The 24151-nt window shown below is 49.2% G+C and overlaps 1 protein-coding gene across 6 annotated transcripts in view; it reads right to left on the reverse strand.

Annotated features, from left to right (window-relative positions):
• Positions 1-2690: 2690 nt before the first annotated feature.
• The window catches only part of MAP2K5 (mitogen-activated protein kinase kinase 5), a 260879-nt gene continuing 239418 nt past the window's right edge, over positions 2691-24151 (reverse strand). For all 6 annotated transcript variants that reach the window (XM_043919835.1, XM_043919834.1, XM_043919831.1 and 3 more), the window contains one exon: positions 2691-3143. In XM_043919835.1, the coding sequence (XP_043775770.1) occupies positions 3039-3143 (105 nt within the window). In that variant the 3' untranslated portion in view covers positions 2691-3038. The remainder of the gene's footprint in view (positions 3144-24151) is intronic.

Below are 24151 nucleotides of genomic sequence, written 5' to 3' on the forward strand. Positions count from 1 at the left end.
GGGGGTGATCACCGAGCAGATCCCCGGGCCCCATTCCAAAGGTACCGATACAGTATCCTCGCACACCAGAGTTCGTGTGCAAACTATTGTAGAGGACAGGGTATGTGTGCACCTGCTCACGTTACGTAGGCAGTGCTTGCAGAACTGACTTCTGGAGCCACGGTTAAGTGTGTGGTTGAGAGTATGGCTCTGAATCCAAATGATACCTTGCTACTCACTTGCTGGGTGTCCTTGGGCAAGTCTCTGGACCTCTCTGCTTTGGTTTCTCCATCTGTAAAATGGGGGCATTCACAATAGCTCCTACCTCGTGTGAATGGTACAGCTGATAATGGAAGCCCTCAGTAGAGTGCTGACATGGATTCCCGCTCATCTTCCCTCTCTCCCTGGGCTTGGGATCTGAGGATGACAGGCTGCCTGGGTGCATCGTCTCAAAGTAAGGATGACCTTTGTGTCTGGGTGGCGGCTGGTTCATGTCCTGGGCTGGGCAGGTCCCTCTGGGGAGCATCCTTCCACAGCATGTACTCTGTGCAGCTCTCCCCGCCCTGAGCACTGACCCGGGGAGCAGCAGTCTCGATGGCCCGGGCCTCATCTCATCCTGTGACCTCCCAGCCTCAGGGATGCGGCAGGTGCTCGGTAAGTGGATGAATGCTCTGCCCGAGGCCCAGGGGCAGCTGGAGGCCTGCACCACCTTGAAAAGTGTTACCAAGAACATGACGACTCTGCCCCAGGAAACAAAAGGATGTCACACATAGGCTGAGCCTTCATGGACAAAGAACTGAGCAGCGCTGGAACCACAGCCCCACCACCGTCCACTCAGCCCACATTTACTGGGCACTTGCAAGACCAGGTTCTTGGCACTGGGTGGGGTGGAGTGGATACCATGTGAAGAAAACAGTATCTCTGCCCTTGTGCACCATACATTCTACTGGGGACAGGGTGGTGGGGGGAGGAGGTGGAAGATAAAACAAGTGAGAACAATTAGTGTTTGCAACAATGCGATGGAGGGCGGTGGTGCAGGCAAGGAGAACACTAGTCCCAGGCAGCAGCTGTGGGCAGGCTGCAATTTTAAATAGAGTGGTCAGGCCAGGCCTCACTGAGATGCCATGTGAGCAAAGACCTGAATGGGACAGAAGGGAACCACGTGGATATACTTGAGGGGAAGACATCCTGCACTTGGTACGAAGGCCTGTATGAGGTGGTGTAATACTAGCTGCCAGGAACATAGAGGCAAAACAGTTTAGTCCAAGCTCATTGAAGAGTCATCAATGCAAGGGTTCCTGGGGGTGACACATTCCTCCATGTAGTGATTCAAGGATTCAGGCTCCTTCCGCTTGTATCTCAGCCCTTCCCCGCCTCCCACCACAGTCACTTGTCCATTTAGAAGGGGATGGAAAACCGTGGAGCCCAGAAGGCACACCTGCATCTTAAGCTCCTTGGCCAGGAAGCAACCTGCCATCAGCTTCAACTGCTGAGCACTAGCCCCAGGGCCCCTGATTAACGAAAGGGGGACTGGGAGACGGGGTCCCGGGCTGGGCAGCAGCTTGCCCACAGCCCTGCACTACACAGGGAGCATGAACTTTTGGGGGTCAGCTTGGTGTCTCTGTGGTGGCCCTCAGTGGGGAGTGGGCCTGGATGTTCAAGGGCTAGTAAGGAGTCCAGGTGGCTGGAGTGGAGTGAGTGGGGGGTGATGGGAGCTGAGGTCAGAGATAACGGGCTTGGGGGGTGCGACAGACCGTATAGGGTCACACAGGCCACTGTTGGGTCTTCTGAGCAAACAGGAGCTTCTGGAGGGTCTGGGTGGGGAGGGCCATGATGCCAGTGTTCTAACTAGCTCCCTCTAGCAGCCGTGTGGAGAACAGACTGCCGGGGAGGTGGGAGCAGGGGGCCTGGGAGGGGGCTGTGTGCTGGTCCAGGCGTGGTGCCTTGGATGGAGATGGGAAGCAGTGGAGCCAATATACTCTGAAAGCAAAGACAACAGGACTTCCAGGTGGGCGAGTGGTGGGGTGTGAGAGAGAAAGGCAGCAAGGCCATGGCCTGGTACGCCAGAGGGCGCTGGGAGGATGGAGAGTGACGGAGGGGGCTCTTACAACTCTGAGACCTCCGAGCGGACCCCCAGCCTCTCTGAGCCTCGGTTCCTCACCTGTAAAATGGGAGGAGAGGCCTCCTGTAAAGACACACTTACCTGGCGGGTGGCTGAGAGGATTACTTGACAGGATGGCTCTGAACAGCTGAGGTGAGTGAGGTGTGCTGAGGGTGGGGTCAAGGGCAGTGAGGGCAACTTGCTGTGAGAGGAGCTGGTGGCGGGGGTGGGGTGGGAGGGAAGCGGGGGCCTCTGAGAACCACCCCAGTCCGTTCCCAGCTCTGGGCCTCCTTCACCCACGGCTCCAGCTCAGATCACCGTGTTGGAGCCGGAGTTGGAGCTGGGACTGCCTGGCCCTTGGGTGCAGCCCAGCAATGGCGCAGGACGGGTGCTGGCTTGGCCCCTCCGTGCCAGATGACTTGGTTCAGGGACCGCCACACCTCAGTTTTTACCTGTCAGATGGGTTGGTCTGCGAGCCTCCTCAGAACTGGAGGAGCACGCTGGGGGAGGGGCTGGCACTGCCCCCCTACCCCCCAGCCGTCCCTGCCCCGCTCCCAGCCCTGGGGGGGCAACAGATACTTCACAGCACAGCCCTCACAGGGGGAGGCAGTTACAAAGAAGTAATACTTTTATTCCCATCAGGGATGCTGACGGGGCCCGACCCTTTACAAAGAAGACGGTTAAGAAGAAGGAAGGGGGCCAGGGTGTAGGGGTCACCGTTTTCTGATGCCCCAAGCCCTCCACCCACCCTGCCAGTCAGGCTTCCAGACCCGAGGCGGGCGAGGGCTGGCTCTGCAGGGCGGGCCACCCTTGAGGGCTCCCTAGGCAAGGCCATCTGCCAGCAGTGTCGAAGGTGAGTCCAGCAAAGCTCTTTTGGTGCGGACAGCAAACGGAGAAGGCGCAACAGGTGGGTCTTCCCCTTGGTGACCAGTCCTGAGCTCTCAGCGTCCACCCAGCCTCAGGGGGGGCCCTGCTGGCTCCGCCTCTCCTCCAGCGCCCTGCACACCCACATGGACACCACGGTGGCATTTCCATCGTTGAACTGCACGATGAACGGGTGGCCCTGTGGGGAAGAGGAGGAAGCTGTGACAGGCATTCCCCGGACTTTGCACGTCGCCTGTTTACCGCCTTCCTCAACAGCCCTGTGAGGTGAGGGCAGCTTCAGTCCCATTTCATAGCCTTGATCACTGAGGCCCAAGGCAGAGCAGTCTGGAGCCTGTCTGGAGCACTCGCAACCCTCACATTCTACCTTCTCCTTGAACTCCAACCAGCCTGGGAGGTCCCCCAGGGTCTGAGCCTGTCCCAATTCCACACAGCCTGGCCGTTCCTCGCCCAGCGTCACTCCCAACAGCTGGCAGGCAAGCGTTCCAGTCCAGTTGCTGCCCAGAAACCGGAGAATCATCTCGCCAGGGGCTATGTCAAGCCCAGCTTTCTTTTGTTTCAAGCTCTCCTATGAACAAGCCGCAGTCTCCAAGTGGAGGGAAGGCACAGTGTCGGGGTGCGGGGGCAGGAGGGGTGCGCTGGCTCCTGTTGAGCAGCTGGGGGCTGGGGAGCGGACTCAGCACAGCCGCCTCGGGCTCTAACTACTCAGCCACAGTCAGTCCCTTCCCTGCTGTCCAGGAGACAAGATCCCTCCTCACGATCTTAGGGCCTCCTTGGGAGTCCCAGGAATGGTCAGAAAAAAGCAAGGGCAGCCACGGGTGAAAGGAAGACTGCAAAGCCTTCTCCTCTCCCCCAAGCGCTTGTCTGTTAAGCAGTGCTCACACGGCAGTGTCCTCCCCTACCAAACTCTGCAGCTCGAGACTCAGGGAGCCACTGGGTGAGCAGAGAGAATGGGGGGCTCCCACTCCCCCCAGCTCCTTTCCTCCCTCTGGCTTCAGCTCTCCAGCTCCAGCTGCCCCGCTCCCTCTTGTTCTGCACCCTTCTTAGGCGCCCTCCCCACCCCCCACCAGGCTGGGCTTTCCAGGCAGCTTTCCCTGTGAGCTCATCAGGAGGCACTGGGTCGGGGCTTGCCCGGATCCCTTGTCTGTAGGAGCAGTCAAAGACCAGGCTGGGGGAGGGAAGGCGGCTGCTTGGTCAGCCCTGGGACCAAGGGACAGTAAGAAGAACATGCAGGCTTCCTCACCCTGGGCTGACACCATGTCCCTTACCCAGTTTTCCCAGTTTGGGCAGGAAAACCCATCCGTGGAGCACCCCGTGTGGGGCCAGCTCAGAGGCCCAGGGAACAGTGTCTAAGGTGCAGGCGGGGAGGGAGCTCGGCTTAGAGGGTGCCAAGGGCACCCCACCCAGGGTAGAGGCTCACCAAGACCACAGTGGAGCTGGGCCTGCAGCCCTGCCTGGCACCTCCTGGGAGCTGCCTGTGGCTCCCAACACACCTGCAGGGCCCCCCAAGGGAGCAGATGCCCCTGCAGACTGCAGCTGGGGAAGGGGGTGGAAGGTCAGGCTGGGTGAGCATCCCCCCAGGCTGCACAAACCTGAGCGGGGGCTGAGGCAGGAGAGCTCAGGGGGGACTCCCTCGTCGCTCTCATATGTCCCCTTGCCCATATATATAATCCCACCTCATATGTGCCCTTGCCCATATATATAATCCCCCTTGCCCATATATATAATCCCACGTCATATGTCCCCTTGCCCATATATATAGTCCCACCTCATATGTGCCCCTGCCCATATATATAATCCCCCTTGCCCATATATATAATCCCACCTCATGTGTCCCCTTGCCCATATATATAATCCTACCTCATATGTCCCCTTGCCCATATATATAATCCCACCTCATATGTCCCCCTGCCCATATATATAGTCCCACCTCATATGTCCCCTTGCCCATATATATAATCCCACTTCATATGTCCCCTTGCCCATATATATAATCCCACCTCATATGTGCCCCTGCCCATATATATAATCCCCCTTGCCCATATATATAATCCCACCTCATATGTCCCCCTGCCCATATATATAGTCCCACCTCATATGTCCCCTTGCCCATATATATAATCCCACCTCATATGTGCCCCTGCCCATATATATAATCCCACCTCACGTATGCCTGCCTAAATCAGCGCCCAGATAGAAGGAATTCTTCCTGAGGTCAGCGAGCCTTTTCAGGAGGCTCGGAGGAGGTGACCTTGTGCCCTTCTGAAGAACAAAGGGGGACGCTGTGCTCAAGAGCCCATGGGCCCCTCCCCTGCAGCCCGGGGTGGCACAGTGTCACTTTCCCAGAATGCCGGGTGACTTTGGGGGCCATATGCTGCATCTCTGCGATCATCTGTTCAGGAGCAAGCAGAGCGGAACCGTAGGAGGGGAGAGGGGAGCGTTCTTCCAGTTACAGCAAGGCTGAGGGCTGCGCTGCAGGAAGCATTCCGCCAGGTGTCCCGAGAGGGGGACCTAGGAGAGGGTGGGCACCCACCGCTTTGGTGGAGATTCTGCCCCCTTCCTCCCCTCCCCCACCCCCTGGCTGGGACGGGACTCCTATCTCCTGGGTACCCCTGGGGCTTTACACCACCCTGCACGGGTGACTGGGGCAAGCGGTTTTGTCCCCAGCTACTGCTGATGGGTTTGGGGTATGGATAAGAAGGGGAATCACAGAGGGAGGAAGAAAGGAGAGACACAGAGACGGAGGGGAGACCCAAGCCTCTCCAGGGAGCCTGGGCTGTGGCTTGGGAACTGGAGACTGCCTGGCCCACCACGTGACTGGACGCGCCGAGAAAGCCAGTACGTGGGGAGTGAGAGGATGGAGAGTCGGACAGAAGGAAACCGGAGCTGGGAAGGCACTGGGAACGCTAGAGATCATGACAGTCTGGGGGCCTTTCTGCCTACAGGGTCCGTGGGTACCTCAAGGTCAGGGGTGGAGGCGCTAAATCACACAGGTGGGCATGATAACCTCCACTTTGCAGATGAGGAAACAGGCCACAGGCTCACGGTTGACCTGCCTCGGCTCCCAGAGCTGTGACTGGATCACAAGTCTCTGAAACCCAAACCAACTGTCTGGGGCTCCTCCTGGGCTGACTTGGGGTAGGCAGACGTCGAGAGTCAGCTCCCCCTTGCCTGATTTCTGCCACGGGATTCAGGCCTGTCTGAGCAGAGGGGACTGAGACTGCAGGTCCTGACCCCTGGGAGAGGGGTGTCAGGGTGGTAGGTCACTCTTACTTGACTCCCCCTCCCATCAGCCCTGGGCGGGAAGCAGGGTAAGTATACCATAAGCCATTTTACAGAGGAGGACACAGCCCTGGGGAGGGAACACGACTCGTTAAGTGCTAGGGCTTCTGGTCGCTCCTCTGGTACATTCTCAGGGCTGGAACCCAGCCCCTGTGACCCTCCTCCCTACCATGTAGCAGACGCCCCTCCACTCCCAGACATGCACAAAGCAGGTATTCCTCACGAGTTTAATGAACAAACAAAAGCTGATGGACGATGCTGGGAAAAAGCATGATCACTCTGCCACCCTGAGGGGCCTCAGTTCCTAGGTAGCTCCTGACAGGTTCGAGCAGGTGCCTGCAACCACCAGAAGCCTGGAGACGGGATGGAAACTGCACACTGGTTAATACCGAGTCCAGCACTCTGGACTGAGTGCTGTGTGCCAGGCCTTGCCAAGAGCTTAGTCCCGATTCTCCCACCGGATCCCCATGCTCACTGCGGAGGTGCACATGGCCACCTGGCAGATGAGGAAACAGACACTCAGGGACCGGTGTGAAGTCATGGAAGTGAGGGCTGGGCTGGAAGCACCGCCTGGGTCTCTGAACACCAAATGCCATGCTCAGGACCGCATGCTCTCCGACACCGACAACAGCTGCCCTCACAGGCCCCTCCTGGGGTTTCTGTGTGGCCCCCTGCAGCTGCAGCCACACCCTCTTCAGTACCTGGGTAAATGCACACACCGACCCCCTCTCCCAGGCAGAGTAACGCAGATGTGGACAAGCTCTCCAGCTCCCTCAGGCTACCAGGATCAACAGGAGCATGGCGTGGCCCACCCCCCTGCTGCCAGAACACCCACATGCCGCTTGTCAAGAGCATCTTCCACCCACGGTGACCGCTCCAGACACCCAGGCTTCTGCTGCCCACACGTGTGTGTGTGTGAGCGGTCACTCTGCAGGCTGGAGCCCCGGACAAGCTCACTGGCCTCCGTACCAGGCAGTGGGAGCCACTCTCATTTCCCGGATTCTCTCAGGGCCAACTGCAACCATTAAACCGGTGAGGGCTGAGGTAAAACGGACCACAAACTCCGCCACAGAAGATGGAGGCATAATGAAGGGGAGAGGATGGGACCGCGAGAGGTAGGGTGGATCCCAAGGTGGGGCACAGTGGAGGGTGAACGACGGGTCAACGACAAACAAAGCCAGCGGGTCGCCGGGTGCAGACCTCCCACCACCAGGCAGATGGTGCTCTGGCAGTAACTTGCGAAGAGGAACCAGAGCACAAAGCGTGTCCAGCACACCCTCCTCCACCTGGGCACTAGCGTCCAGGGCTTCGCTAGAGTTTGGGCCTTGACTTTTGTAATGACGTCCTAAATTTTTGCCCACTTGTGTCATTGTGATGAGACGCTTTCCTGACGACTAACAGCATGACCCTCCCCCTATGGACAGCACTCCATGCTTCTGCCAGAGGGGACAGGGAGAGGAGGGGTCTGGGTGCCCACCACATGGGCACAAGGTGGATGTTTCAAACGTGCTGCGGTGAAGGGCGGCCTGAGGCTGACATGTCTGGACTCCCAGGCCAGTGCTCATTCACTGACACTTTGCTCTCTGACATCAGTTGGGCTTCGAATTTCTTCCCAAATAGGAATTTACCCCACTGGGGTCTCCACACTTTCTTCTCTTGCATAACTTCCTAGAGAACTCTGTGCATGTGAATCACGTAATGACTTGCTGGTGCGGCTGCCGCTCTGCCGCAGTGCTGGCAGGCAGCAGGTCCTCCATTAGCCATGGGACTGTGGCAGGTAGAGAATCTGCCTGCAATATGGGAGGCCCGGGTTCCATACCTGGGTCAGGAAGATCCCCTGGAGAAGGGAATGGCAACCCACTCCAGCATTCTTGCCTGGGGAATCCCATGGACAGAGGAGCCTGGCGGGTTACAGTTCATGGGGCCGCAAGAGTCAGCCACGACTGAAGGGACTAACGTCCTGTGGCGGGAAACAGTGACCTGCCTGTCCTCTCTGCCCACATCTCGTCACCGAGCCCCTGCTGGGGGCCAGGCCTCGGTTGCCTAAAATGGCCCTGAAACCACCCAGCACACTGTTTACAAAGGAGACCGAGATGCCAATAGATGTGAGCTGAGCTAAGGTCACAGAGCTAGAAAGTGGCAGAGCTAAAGGCTGAACCCAGGACGGTGTTCCACCACAAGGACACCACACTCCTCTGCTCACTGAGGTTGGGCACAGTGAGTTTTAAATTCCTACCCTTTTAAAGAATATATGGTACAAAATTATTTTTTATCATTATGTATCTTATTAACCCCTTGAATAAGTTATCAAAGGAGGTACTGTGTTCCCTCCACCTCCTATAACAACCCAGGCTTTATGTGTAGGAATGGGATAATAAATTCTGTGCCTGTTCATTTTTATGGTATATTATTTTTAACTGGGGCTTCCCTGATAGCTCAGTTGGTAAAGAATCTGCCTGCAGTGCAGGAGACCTGGGTTTGATCCCTGGGTTGGGAAGATCCCCTGGAGAAGGGAAAGGTACCTACTCCGGTATTCTGGCCTGGAGAATTCCATGGACTTAACTGGTAGTTTTTAACTGACAAACTAAAAAGACGGTGGCAAAAAAGGCAAACAGTGTCCTCCCCAATTGAAGTTGTATCAGGCACTTCTCATCAAGTAATTTCTTTATTACTCAGCAAGTCTACTGAGTATTACATTAAGCCCGTTCTATAGACGGGTAAGCTAAGGCACAGAAAGACTAAGGACTCTGTCCAGGACCAGGGTGCTTGAATGTGGCCCTGTCTCTGGAGCCCGTGTCCTCAGCCATCACACTGTCCTTCCTCATCAGTACCAGGGCTGGGGGATGGTGGCACCCACTCTGCAGGACAGCCAGCCCTCAGAGCAGGCACCGGGGTCTATGTGACAACCCCAGCCTACCCAGTTTTCTGTTTCTTCTCTTTGGGTCTAGATTCTAGGGAAGCAGGAAAATGAAGACCTGGGATCTGGAAGAAATTTTCCAGAGCTACAGAGACCACACGCTAGAGATAAAGTGAAAAGTGAAAGTTAAAGTCACTCAGTCATGTCCGACTCTTTGTGACCTCACAGACTATACAGTCCATGGCATTCTCCAGGCCAGAATACTGGAGTGGGTAGCCTTTCCCTTCTCTAGGGGATCATCCTAACCCAGGGATCAAACCCAGGTCTCCCTCATTGCAGGCAGATTGTTTACCAGCTGAGCCACAAGGGAAGCCCAAGAATACCAGAGTGGGTAGCCTGTCCCTTCTCCAGCGGATCTTCCCAATCTAGGAATTGAACTGGGATCTCCTGCATTGCAGGTGGATTCTTCACCAACTGAGCTATCAGGGAAGTGCCCCCCTAGAGATAAGGGCGGAGATAATAAACAGGATGCCTGGCAGCAGATTGCACCCCACACCTAAGATCTACTCTTTGAGGTCTTTATTCGTCTCCTCTCGAGGGGCGCCATCTCTTCCGGAACAAGTGCACACACTTGTTCTGCTGTGTGTTATCAACATTTGAGCCCACCTTATCCTAGCACGAGACTGGAAGCCTCAAGAACATGCAGTGCTGATCACTGAGGAACCACCAGGAGAAGTTAGCTGGGCTGACGGGTCCATTACACTGCCTCCCAGGACCCTGGTGCTACGTTGGGAAGTGCAGCAGGTTGGGTGGGCAGGCCTGGGGAGAAGGCTCCACAAGCTGAGGCTGCTCTGGACTCCCTGGATCATAGGGCTTTTCTCTCTCTGGAGGAGCCCCAGGCCACCAGGCACCTCCTGGCCCAGTAATGCTGCATGGGGCAGAACGCCAAAAATCCATGAGTCAGTTCAAGCAAGTAAACCACCCCCTCTCCTCCCACCAAAAGCCAGCCCAGCCCAGGTACACTCCAGTTAAGTCCAAAATAAAGAGAGTCCAACATGAGCCACAGGACCAGTCCAGGCATTAGGCAGGCCCTCTAAGAGGTGATCTGAGAGGCCAGAGGGGCGCTATGGTCAATGCACTGCCCATCACTTCACCTTTCTGCACTGAGCTTGCCGGCCTTACGTGAAGGCTCTCTGCATGTTCCTTCAGGATCCAGCCCTCATGGCAGGGGTAACACTTCAGTCCCTTCAAGTATGGAGAAGTGGTGGGAGGGGATGGGACCTCAGGGACCAGCAGGGCCATAGGCGGTGAGCTGTGTTGGGGTTTCCACAGTTTGATTCAAATCATTAAGATATTTTAAGCTATATTTGTTTTTAAAAAACTAATTAAAAATAACATATACACTCAACTATCTTCAACTCTTAAATGCTACCTGGAATACTGGCAGTGTGTTACCCAACACTGTGATGGTAACTGATCTTCTACAGCTCTTCGGACAGGTGGTCTTGTTAGATCTTGTTAGATCGGTGCATATTACTGACTGCTAAGATATGCGCTGATGCCTAGGAAGGCCGGGGTGGTGCACTGGGCACCTAAAAGAACTCAGGGCTGTGATGCTTACTTACTGGAGCCAGGACCTACAGAGCACGTCAGCCCAGGGGCCAGGGGCACGATGCCCAGCCGGGGTGTGGGCCAAGCCTTCCAGTGGTGTCAGCTCCTATAGGCCTGTAGGCTTGCTGCAAGCAATTCATATGAATAGCAGCTAGCTACTGTCAGCAACTAAAGTCTAAAACTTTTCTGCTATTCCTTTTTCAAGCTTCTACATGGGTTTAAAGGATGTCTAAGCTGAGAGGACAGTCGGGGGGAGTCTGGATTTCCTTGATAGGAGGCTCCTGAGACAGTGTCAGAGATAAGTGGGATGCTGATGCAGATACTAGACTGCAACCATCACCTATGACCCAAGCTCTCAGATTTTTGTGTCCTTCAAGAGAGGTCTCATGCCTTTATGAGGTGCCTTTAATGAATACTAACACACTCATGCTAAAAAAAAAAAAAAAAGCTACCTTCCCCCTATATTAATAATGAGATCCTGCATTAATTTTACACAATAAAAGCAGTGCACTGCTAAAGATTCAAAACTAGCAATCTAATCCTTCCTTATCCTGGAGACAACTGCAGATTAGAGAAGTTAAACAATTTTTGGAAAAAGGCAGAGACTGTCCAATGTCTGCTAAACTGCTGACAAGGGCAGGGCAGTGGGCAAGCCTATATAATATTAATTTTTTTTAAAGAATTTTTTTTTATGTGGACCATTTTTAAAGTCATTACTTAATTTGTTACAGTATTACTTCTGTTTCATGTTCTGGTGTTTCAGCCATGAGGCATGCAGGATCTTAGCTCCCTGACCAGGGGCTGAACCTGCACCCCCGCACTGGGAGGTGATGTCTTAACCACTGGACCCCCGGGGAAGTCCCTAATATTAATTACTGTACATGAGATAATAAGTCACGCTCATCCTGAGGGTCCGCTTCCTTCCAGGGTGGGTGTGCCTGGGCTAATCAACAGGGGGTGTCTGGGAGGAAGGTGGCCAGGACTGAGGCTGCAGTAGGGGGTGTGGGGAGGCGCCCCAGGACTGACTCAGCAGGAGAAGCTGAGGCACCACCAGAGCAACTCTTGCATCTGCCCCCATGTTGGGTAAGGCAAGGGGCCCTGGCCTGAGAGTCAGTGGGCCTCCTCTCGCCAGCGCAGGAGTCATGGAGGCTTGGGAAGGGCCACGATGGCCTCACTTATAGAAGAGAAAATACTCCAGGGCACCTCCATCCCCTTCCCTTTATCATCCCACATGGAGGGACTTGTGTTGTCATTACACTTCTCTGCCCTGTCCCCAGGGAGGAGGAGGAAGAGTCAGGCTGGCAGGAAGTATGCAGCAGGCCCAGCCCGGGGGGCTCTCCTGCCCACAGGGGGGCTGGGTTCTGGCCTGCCCTCTTCTGGTGAGCTCCCAGGCAGGCTCTGGACTGCCGTTCACCTCTGACGGGGCTCCGTGGGAAATTCCCAGCAAGGCCCTGCACACCAGCACAGCCTGTGACTCAGACTGCATACAAGGAGAGTATTCCTGAGTCTTATTTCTCAGCTGGGTTTGAACACGGGGAGGCTGCTGGTTGGTCTTGTCACCCTACGGAATATCTCTGCTCCCTCTGCCTCCGGGCTGGGGTAGGAAACTGCCTGTCTGCAGACAGGGCTTCCCAGACACACACAGAGTAGCTTGATGGGAGACTGCCAGGCTTCCATGTAGATACACCTGGGGGAGCGGTAGTGCGATGAAGGTGTGAGCCCTGTGTCAGCTCGTGCGGAATCTGTCTGCCTAGCCTGGCTTACCTGGGCCAACGCCCTGCTGCAGAGCTCCCAGAGGCAAGGCGTTGGTCCTGAGACTGCTTTTCTCAGCCTCTGATTCCTAAAGTTGGGGTGCGGGTTCCCTTCTAGCCTTTAATTTTCTTTGAAACGAAGAAATGGTCCTCAGCTGTGACATGCCATTTCAATCACCCTTCCTAAGTTTATTCTTTACAAATACCACGGAAATAGATGTTTCTTCCCAAATATTCAATTATTAGCAACAAATTGCTTACCTCTAGCCACCCTAGACTGTACATGAGGCACCTAAGGGGGTCAAAGTGAGATCTGCTCTCACCTGAGCAGATCCATGTGTTCCTACACAGAGTAATTGGCCAGGAAATGGCCCATCGAGAGGGCAAGGTGTTTCCAGAGGCTCTGCCAGTCATTCTAGAGGGCCTATGCTGACAGGGGAGCCCCGGGACCAGAGCAGTGTGGTACAGGAGAGGGCACAAGGAAATTGCAGTGGGCCACTGTGAAGGGAGAGGTGGGGGGTGCCAGCACCCAGGAGTTTATGTTGGAGGAAGTGGATCCATGTGGGTGGCAGAAGGGTGCCCCCTGCCCATCTAGAGGGGCTGTGGTGGCTGCCCTGCAGAGAACTCAGACAAGATGGGTGGGCGGGAAGAGTAGAGAGCACGCTGGCTATTCCAGTCAGTCTCGGGCTGAGCAGACACCCAGAGAAGTCAGGACGTGAGGATGCCAGAGGGAGAGTGGGGTTCTTGCTCCAATAATGCTGAGGCCTCCCATCTGAGAGGCTGAGTCTGCAGCAGGTCTAAGCAGTGAACAGGGGGGCCAATTACAGGCATCTGGATGTTCAGGGTTTGTCTTTTGGTGTGATGGGCTGTGTGGTGGTGGAGGTTTACAGACACAACGCTCAGAAGGATGGTTCCCTCCTGTCCTCTTTGTTCTTACCTTTTGAGATTTGATGTTTAAACTCTGAGACCTTGGCTCTCAGTGTGTGTGTGTGCATATGTGGGTGTGTGTGTGTGCATATGCGGGTATGTGAGCATGCAGAGAGGAGGGAAGAGACAGTAAGTTCCATCACAATTTCTGGCACAGACTGGGGCGCTCAGTAAGCTTGTTGAACAAAACAGAATGGGCTGATTCTGACAGTGAGAGAATGAAAGAGATGGGGAGAGACTGAGCCTAAAAGTCCTCCCTCTACAAACTCCCAGGCAAGGAACATTTTACCAAAACTGTAACAGATGAATTTGTAGGAAAGGAAATCTGCAAGTGCCAAAAACGAAGAGGAAACGGAAAACCTCTTCAGTAAGGGTGCGAGTCTCGACTCTTGTGGCCCTAAGGGAAGCTATGGGTTCAAGGAATGCAGTACCTGGAAAGTGTGAAATGCTAAGTGGAAACAGGAGACAAGGTCCAGCTGGGGAGCTGGCCTGGGACCCTGAGTGAAGCTGGGACTGCAGAAAGGGTAAGCCAGAAAGTCTGCCCATCAGCAAAGGGGATGCTATGTAAGGTGACTCTGAGCCTTGTGCACTTTGGGGTCCTATGTACCGCTGCTCTGGTCTGAGAACACAAGGCTGATTAACCTAACATAACATTGATACTGATCCAGCAGTACTCTGGAGTATCTCTCAGGAGCAAATGAAAAAACATTCTGAGGCAGTACTTGTGGAATGCAATCATTTCCACAGCAATAAGCCCCATTCAGTATGAGCTTACAATAAAAATTCCAAAACACGTGAGGAAACAATTACCCATGGACAAGAGTGAGCAGACACAACACACAGGAAGATTAGAACCAAGGTGATAGAAAAATAATTGGAAAGAAAATGCAAAACAATGTACAATTGAAAGGACTAAAGACATAAAAGAAGTTGAAACACTAAGAACAAGATATTATGAAAAAGAGGAGAGATTTGAAAAAGAATCAAATATAACTTATAGAAATAACACATTTCTATGTGAAAAAAAAAAAAGAGAAACTCTCCATAGATGAGCCAGACAGCAGGCTGAATATAGCTGAGGAGAGACTTAGCAAGCTGGAAGAATGGTCTGAGAAAATTATCCAAAGCACTACTCAGTACTGAGAGATAAAAAAAAAAATAATTTTTTAACGTGAAAGAGAAAGACCCTGAGGAAAGAATGAGAAGAGACGAGACACAGTGGCAGATGGGAAATATTCAAAGAGACAACATCTGAAAATTTTGAGAACTGATGAAAGATATGAATTTTCAGATTCAAAAATCAAAATGATCTCCAGGTAGAATAACTATAAAGAAATCCATACCTAGACAAATTGTAGGGAAACTGGAGAATACCAGGAACAGAGATTTTAAAAGCTCCCAGAGAGAAAGACCATGGCAACTGGGCAGCCAGCAGATTCTCACCAGCTAGTGGAGAAACCTGGAGAAGGAAAAGGCAGTGGAGTCTCCACTCCAGCGGAGAATTTTTGGAGAACTGCCTGGAGAATTCTGTGGACAGAGGAGCCTGGTGGGCTGCTGTCCATGGGGTCGCACAAGAGTCAGACATGACTAAAGCGACTTAGCAGTAGCAGCAGCATAAAGAAGCCAGATGACAACAGACTATCTTCAAGGCTCTGGGGAAACTGTCAATCTAAATTCTTAAATCCAATTGAACTAACAATCAAGAGTTAGGGCAGAAGTTCCCTGGAAGTCCAGTGGTTAGAATTTTGAGCTTTCACTGCTGAGGACTGGGTTTAATCCCTGGTTCAGGAACTAAGATCCTACAAGCTGTGAAGTGCAGCCCCCACCCTCCCCCCCATAAAAAAGGGCAAAGTGAAGACAATCCTAGAATAAATGACAGAACTCTTAATATACTTCCAAAAGGAAAAGAAACTTCAGGAGGAGGAAGTAGGGTGCAACAGGAATAGGAACACATAACTGGTAAACACATGGATAAATATCAACAGGTATTGATTATGCAAAATGAGAGCGAGAGTAATGACTAACTGTGAAGACCTAAAAACAAGATGCCAATGAAATCCTGGACATGAAAGAAGAAGGGACTGATTAGAAATTCTTAAGGTCCTTATATTCGGTGGAGTGAAGTTGTGGTTGAGGCTGCTAGCTGCCTGTCAATATCCATTCCCCCTTCTTCCTTAGTGATATGAATCCTGATTTTAATAAGGAACAGAGTTGATGTCTGGCAGAAACCAACAAAATTCTATAAAGCAATTATCCTTCAATTAAAAAATAAATAAATTAAAAAAAAACACAATGGGAAAGCACACACAAATACACACATACACACACACAAAGGAACAGTGTCATCCAGCAAAGCAACTGCATGCCCAGCCTCCCTTGCAGCTAGTTGTTGGCCAATGCCATGTAAGCCTGTAAACTGTGTGCTGATCCACAGATCTGTCCTTAAACAGAGGAGTGTTTTGACCACTCTTCCTCATTCCTGTTGGCTAGAGCTCAAATGCCCCTTGACTAGAAAGGAACTGCCAGCTAATCTGGGATATATCCTGCCTGTCTTTGTATGTGTGGGGAGTGTCCTGCTGTCATATTTAAGCTGTTGCTTATTTTAATCACGTGCAGTTAAAGCCAACTCTACCTAATACAAAGGTTAAGAGACTGAACCTAAAGCTGAGTATTGTCAGGAAGTGGGTATATTTAGTGATTGACCTTAGGCTTTGCGAAATTAAGTTAAAACTTGGGGATAACCATCACAAGCCTAGAAATAGAATACAGTATCTAAACCAATGGGAAGACTAAAAAGAGAAAAAAAATCAATCTAATAGAGTAAAGAAAGGAGAAAAAAGACGTCAGAAAAGCATTGTAGAGAGAAAAGTACAAAACAGAAGAGTAGAAAAAAAATTTAGGTGTATCAATAAGCAATAAATATAAATGATTAAACTAATGAATTAAAAGAGAGTCAGATAAAATTAAAGACATCAAAAGCAAAATGCAGAGATTCATTTAAAACAAGAACACAGAAATAATGAAAACAAAGGGGCAGGAAAACATATGGCAGACAAATACTAACCAAAGAAATATCGCATAGGTATATCAATATCAGACAAAAATAAAATTTAAAACAAAATATATTAGAGGTAAAGAGAGTCACTACATAAAGATAAAAAAGAAACCTTTTAAAATGAAGATATAGCATTTTGACATAAGCACCTAACATCACCACTTTAAATAGTGGCAAAATCACAAGGAGATGCAAAACCACACTAATAGTGGGAGACTTTAACACAGCTCTCTCAGTAACTGATAAAGTTGCTAGAAAATTAGTAAGGACACAAAATATTTAAGTAATGAAATTAACAAATTTGACCTAAAGGATGTAAAAAGGACACTTCATTCAACAATTAGAGAATCACATTCCTTTTAAGCAAAGAGAGTATACTGAAAAAAAACCCACAGAGTAGTAATGGCATTTCAACAAATAACAAAGGTGTTTGTTATTTTGGTTGATATTATATCAACCATGCCCTCTGGCCATGGTGCACAAAAAGAAGACAACAATCACAAGATAACACACCACCACTGAGTATATGCAAACAAAAACACTTCTAAATGATTCATGGGTCAAAAAAGAAATCCCAATTGAAACTGAAGATTACTTAGAAATGAATGACAATGAAAACACTATATATAAATATTTGTGGGATGTGGGTAAAGTAATACTTAAAAGGCAATGTATAGCTTTACATGGATATATTAAGGGAAAAAAGATTGGAAATTTATGAGTTAAGTCAATAAATTATAAATGGAACAAAAAGTAAACCCAAAGAAAACATAAAACAGCAAATAATAAAGAACACAAAAGAATTAGACATTAAAGAGATGATCAAATCAATAAAATACTGGTTCTTTAAAAAGATGAGTAAAATAGACTAACCTCTGACAAAACTGGTAAAGAGGGAACTGAAGCAAAGATCACTGGGGATGAAAAAGTGGTACATGCCCATAAATGTAGGGAAAAATTTAAACTAGTAAGGGTGTACCGTATGAATGATATGAGACCAACATAGCAACATGACTCACCAGGAGGGAGAGGAGAGAGGGGAGAGGGGGAGGAGGTGTGTGTGGGTGGTGTTGGGGCAGTCGGGAGGGTGGTGATGGTAGTGACCTGGAGGTGTCAACGAGTATTGACAAATAATCACCCTGGTAGGGGAGTCACAGGTTTTGAGCCCTGATATCACACTTTAAACTTTTTAAATGACTCTTATCTATTGCTTCATCTGATTTCAAGAAGCATCCAATTAAGTAAAGGTGCTACCAAAATCCATCTCAGTAGCCGCTTTTCTAGTTTCTCAGTAAGGAAAAACAACCATTCACACAAAGACTGAACCTAAAGTGGAGATTTTTTGAAGTTATCAAATCAACAAAAAAACCTTAAGGAAAAACTGCTAACGACACCAGATGTTGAACTTTGGGGTAGATAACTATAACTGAAGGGCCATCTTTTTTTTTTCTTTTTTTTCCTTTTAAGGTTTCCAGCTATGACACCCCAGTTATCTGAGCTTCATTTAATTCAGTAGACAGGGTTGCTGCTGAGGTGAGTGTGGGGGAACCAGGGGGCTGCCTGGGGCAGCCCTTTTGGAAAATCTGAAATAAAAGCTTAACAAAGGGCAAAGTTACCAGGCCTAGCCTATAAAATACAGGATCAAAAATTACTAGTTACTCCAGAGTTTCTGCTATCATCAACCATTTTCTGAAACTGCCCCCTCCTTTTTTTTTTCCTAAAGAAAATCCACGAAAAGGAAACAAGCCATTTGAAAATTCTGATCATTTTGTGTCCTGGCAGCAAATAAAAATCATCAATAGAACTCGCTTTTAGCCTTGAGCAATATTTTTTAAAACAAAAAACAAAGAACCTGTGGTACTTAACTATTCTGTTATTGATTTACTGTGGTTTGCAAGGTAATGTTGAAGAAAATTAAATGTGCGGAAGGCTGAAATGCGTTTTCTGAGGTGGTGAGCAGGGTAGCCTGTGTTTTCTGAGGCGGTGTCGCTGGTCATGCGCAGAATGAACGACTAAGGGAGCGCACTTCATCTGATTACAAATAAGCTGGAGAAGCTCGTTGCTGCAGAGCTTTATGAAACCGAAGTCTGTTTTCACTGTTGAGAAGGACAAAGTTATTTAGTTGCAAGCTTGCTTCTGCTAGTTATGTGCCAGTGTACAGGGAGACTTCAATTAAATCCAATATGGATGTACTGGGTGGCTTCTGTGTGTCTGACGCTAAATCTGGTTTTTAAAGTCTAAGGACTCCCCTTTTGCACATTCATGGCTTATTAGGTCCCTAGGGCTTCCCTTGTGGCTCAGCTGGTAAAGAATCCGCCTACAATGTGGGAGACATGGGTTTGGTCCCTGGGTTGGGAAGATCCCCTAGAGAAGGGAAAGGCTACCCACTCCAGTATTCTGGCCTGAAGAATTCCATGGGCTGTATAGTCCATGGGGTTGCAAAAGAGTCGGACACAACTGAACGACTTTCCCTTTCATTTCACTTTCAAAAAAACAAAAAAAAAAAACTTCTACAAATAATAATTCAAAACAATTTTGTGCTAATTACCGATTCAAGAGCAAAGTGGTCATATTGTTTCAAACTTTAGCATTCACATGCAATCTTACAGAGCAGTGTATTTCCTGTTTAGCGAAATGGCCTGTTTTCAAATCTAGAGGCACTTTACAAACCTACAGGGCATAAATTTGACTCCCTTACTTAAGACTAAGAATCTGAAAGTTGCATTAAAACTTGAACACTTTACTTTCAGTTAGCCCCTCAAGCCTTTATTTAGTCCATTTTCTTGTAGTTTAGACTACTAATGCTAACACACTTAGTATCTTGTTTCTCAATCTAAAGCACAAAATAAACAGACAAATAGAAGAGGAAGAGCGGAGGGCTGTTAGAAAGGGAACAAGGGCAGGAGTACCAAGTGACATCTATTAGCAACGCTACACAACAAAAACCAAGGAACCAACTTGGGACCAGCCAGTGCAAAGACAATGGCCCTCCACGTGTTAGTATCAGGAGACCTGCTGCTGCTGCTGCTAAGTCGCTTCAGTCGTGTCCGACGCTGTGCGACCCCACAGACGGCAGCCCACCAGGCTCCTCCGTCCACGGGGTTTTCCAGGCGAGAGTACTGGAGTGGGGTGCCATTGCCTTCTCCTGTCAGGAGACACTAGGACAGCAGAATATAGCAAATGACTGTTTATGAAGATGGTCTAAGAACATTTTCTAAAAGGCCAAACCCTGATGCACATAATCCGTTTAAGAGGATAGTGAAGTGTATAATACCTTTAAAACCTCTTGCCTGTAATCTTTTTGAAAACCTTTGCTTTTATAAGGAGTAAGTTTCAGTTATCTGAATAATTCCCTTTATTTGGAGGTGCTCGTTTATGGAAAGTGGTGACTAGGGGACTTGCTGCCCTTTGCATTTTGGAAGGTCAGTATTAAACAGGGAAAAGCTCACACTCTGGCTGCCTTTCAGTAGCACCGTGTGATGTCACCAGGCAGACAAGCCTTCAGAACCTCTGAACTCAGTAAAGACATATGGGGCCACTTAGGGCCCAAGTTTATCTTGGCTTCCTTTGGAGCGAGTTTGATTACTTCTAAGATTTATGGTCAAAGCGGAAGGGGAAGAAAAATACCTCACAGAGCAGATTTATAACCTCATCTTGTTTTTATAATAACATTAGGGATGACATCCTATGACAGAATCTTGGAATGACTGCAGGGCAACTTAGAAACTCAGTGGGAAGTTTTATATTTTTGGGGTTTAGAGCATTTTGTACTTCCAGAGGTCAGGGAGGAAAGGACCAAGGAAATGAGCCAGGGAGACGGTCAGAGAGTGAGTGTCAGCTGGTCTAATTTTCTGTGTCAACTCTGAAAATTAGATAAACAATGACAAACCAGGCTTTTTAAATGAACTTGTCACTTCTGGTTTTCTTGATACAAGGTAACATTTTTCAAGTCCTGGTAGTCCTAAAGACAGATTTAACCCCTGAGAGGTTTCTGTAAGTATTCTAAAGCACCCACATCTAAACCAAAGGTTGAGTCCAACCCTATCACCCTTAAAAGAAAAACTAATTATCCTTGAAAGTTAAATACTCTTCTTCTAACAATTAAGGGGATTATGCCTAGAGCCAAAGGTCCAGGCTTCTATAGGACAGCCTTAGCAACTTGATTTGTTTTTCTTCTGGTCATCTTCTGGGCTCTCCAGGCCAGCTCCAACCTTCAACATGGTCCTTTGATCTTTCAACCAGTGTTCTAAGCAGGGACTGGTTCCTCGCACCAACTCAGGGGAGCACAGACTGTTCTGGGTCCCCATCTCCTCTGTCATGAAGACATGGGTCAGGAGAACCGCTCTAGCCTACAATTTGGCTGTGACAAGCTCCCTGGTGGGGAGAGGAAAGATCAGTAAATCTTTAACAGCTGCCCTGAGTGGCTTTTCTCTAAGGATATTTATTCAGTTGGAACATGTTGATTTGGAGAAAAAAATAAGGATAAATATAATTAGCAGCATCTGAGTAGAGTTTTTCATTCCACAAAGTGCTTTCAACCTCATCATCTAATTCAAATGTCACAGTAATGCCATGAAGTCTCAGGATGGCATTAGTGTCATTATCTATTTGTGGATTTGAAAACTAGGTTCATAGAAGTTAAGTGATCTGGCTAAGGTAGGGTTGGGATCTGAACTGGACATCAGCTCCAAAGTCTGTGCTTTTTGTTAGGTTTGTTAGTGTGTTATGTTTTGTTACATTATAATATATGATAACAGCAATATAACAGCCAATAGGCAGATACCTATTCCATGGCAGATACTAGTTAGGTGTTTTCATTTACAGTATTTCCTATGATCCCCAGTCACCTGTCAGAAGAGATGTGGGCCTACTTTACAGCAAAGATACTGATGCTCCCAGGTGGAAAGCCCTGCGCTTCAGGCTGAAGTCTCAACACTGGCTGGCACCCAGGTTCTACGACTTCACATACCACTCCTTCCCCACACTCTACAGCTTGCAGCAACAACCCCCGACCCCCCCGACCCCCGACCTCCTGCATTCCATACAAAGCACATGTGCCATGATCTGCCCTGGATCAAAGTACAGAACAGGTCTTTTAAGGTTCTCTGACCCCAGCCTTTGCCTCATCCCTGAATTCCACTGTCTTTTTCCTTTCTGATGTAGTAGAGTCTCCTTTTCTAAAGTGTCCCAAGCTTCAAAACTACCTCTGCCGCGAGCTTACTGTTGAGAAGAAAACTATCTGATTACACCAACTCACAGGATGGTATGAATAACTAATAAGAGCACTGGGACTATATGCATTTGAAAAGAGGACACCCGCCCCAGTCCAGCTGCATCTCTGATCTCTCAGGTGATAAGAGTTCTGGGGGTGAGGGGCTCTGTCTGTGTGGGCAGGTAATTCCCCTGTGGTTTCCAGGGGCCTGTGAATTTCACTCTCCATCATGCAGCTTTCCCCCCTCGCTCTGGGAACTCTGTGCTCCGGACAACCAGGAGAACATCACCAACTGCACAGGAAGGCCATGGTCTGCCCCGGACATCAGGAAGGCTGTGTGTAGGAAATGCCCAGCACAGAGGCTATGCTGGAAACAGCTCTATAGTCATAATTATCAGTGGCCTGGACTTGTTTTTTCTAAGGACATTTTTGCAATACCTAACACGTACTCAGTGCTAAGTCTGGAAGACCGAGACCGGCTCTCCTGACAGCTGCACACGGTGTGGGTGGACAGGCAGAGGAAAATGAGGGGTCTGGCTCTCCATGTAGGAAGGACTCTCCTCACTCACTGAGCTGCCCCTCTCCTGAGCCTCAGGCCTAAAGATACAACTTGCTCCCTCATTTAAAACGGGGATGAGCTGACTTCCCTGAGTTCAGAATTGCGTGTAACTAAAACACAAAACAGAAAAAAAGGAAACCCAACTGTTGCACTCGTGCACAGCTTATAGACAAGACGGCAGTGCCCTCAGACAGCATTTCAAATACAGTTTATTAGTGTGTGATATGAAAAGGGTATTTTTATTGCATGATATAATGCAATGGGACCTTGGGCGCTCTGTGGAAAGACCTCACACTCAGAAGTGTAATGAACCCGTAGTCCCCAAAACATTATACTGTACATTAACCTATCATTAATGGCACGTTAGGGCTAGGGGCATTGCACGCTTGCTGGTCAGGGCTCCATCAGGACAGTGTGGAGAAAACCACACAGTCTTCCCAGGCTTAAAGCAAATATAGAAAATAAATATTCCCGATGTCTACAGGCAGCTTTAACGGAAGTTCAATCCCAGCTCTGCCTTGCAATTTCCAAGACTGCTTTTTTAAGAGAGGAAGACGCACAACTGAACAAAAGAAGGAAATGAGCCTTCTGCAGTTCACCCGCAGCTATATGCCCCACAACCCCAATGCAGGCTCGACAAGGTCACAGGCAGAGGGCGCCTCTGGTAGCAGTGCAGAAGCTGCCCGCAGGACACTCAGGCTGGGACCTCAGTCTCCAGAGGCAGAACGTATCTTGGAGACTGTGCACCTACCTCCCTCACTCTCTAGATGGGGAAATCAAAGCTCAAAAAGATAAAGGAAGAGACAACCTATCCAAAAGAAAAATGCGCACAGTATGTGAAAAAAATAGTGATGGCCAATAAACATGAAAAAAAAACTTCATGCTTAATAAAAAGAATGCAAATGAAAACAATTGGATACCATTTATCACTGATCAGATAGGTGAAGATTAACGTCTAATACTTTAGTAGCAAAAGAGGTGAGTGCTCAGTTGTGTCCAACTCTTTGGGATCCCATGGACTGTAGCCTGCCAGGTTCCTCTGTCCATGGAAATCTCGAGGCAAGAGTATTGGAGTAGCCATTCCCTTCTCCAGGGGATCTTCCTGACCCAGGACTGGGACCCACATCTCCTGCATCACAGGTGGATTCTTTACTGCTGGGCCACCTGGGAAGCTCCAAAAGCAGTGAGGGGGAACTGCAATTCTCATATCCATTTTGTAAAGGTGTATGTATATATATAGAAAGATGGTCACCAGCTTAATAGCAAAGGTCTGGAAATCACCAAAATGTTTTACAGCAGGGTCCTGGTTAAATATATATGAAACATCTATATAATGGGACACCATGCAGCATTAAATAGAATGAGACAGACTTTCATGTGATATGGAAAGATCTCAGACCTCAAAGATATAAGCAAAAAAGTAAGGTACAGAAAATAAAATTAACAATTTTTGAAGGACACACAAGTTACTATTAACAGTTCTTAATTCTGGAGAGTGGGGCTGAGGGTATATTTTGTGTCCTTCTGTATTCCTTGAATTTTTAAGCATAATTTTAACACTAGTTTTAGAAAGTCAATTTTGAGAGTAGGAGCAAACATTTTGGGGGAACATTTCCTAACTTCTACGCTAAGTGATTTATCTTGTCTGGATTTTCACACACACAAAAGCAGTAATTTGGTCACTATTATCCCTTTCTGTAAGGGCTTCCCTGGTGGCTCAGATAGTTAAGAATCTGCCTGCAATGAAGGAGACCTGGGTTTCCTCCCTTGTTTGGGAAGATCCCCTGGAGAAGGGAATGGCAACCTACTCCAGTATTCTTGCCTAGAGATTTCCATGGACAGAGGAGCCTGGCAGGCTACAACAGTCCTTGGGGTCACAAAGAGTCAGACATGACTGAGCAACTAACACACACACATCCCTTTCTGTAATATGGG

This window comes from Cervus elaphus, chromosome 12 (assembly GCF_910594005.1).
Source record: "Cervus elaphus chromosome 12, mCerEla1.1, whole genome shotgun sequence".
NCBI classification, from domain to species: domain Eukaryota; kingdom Metazoa; phylum Chordata; class Mammalia; order Artiodactyla; family Cervidae; genus Cervus; species Cervus elaphus.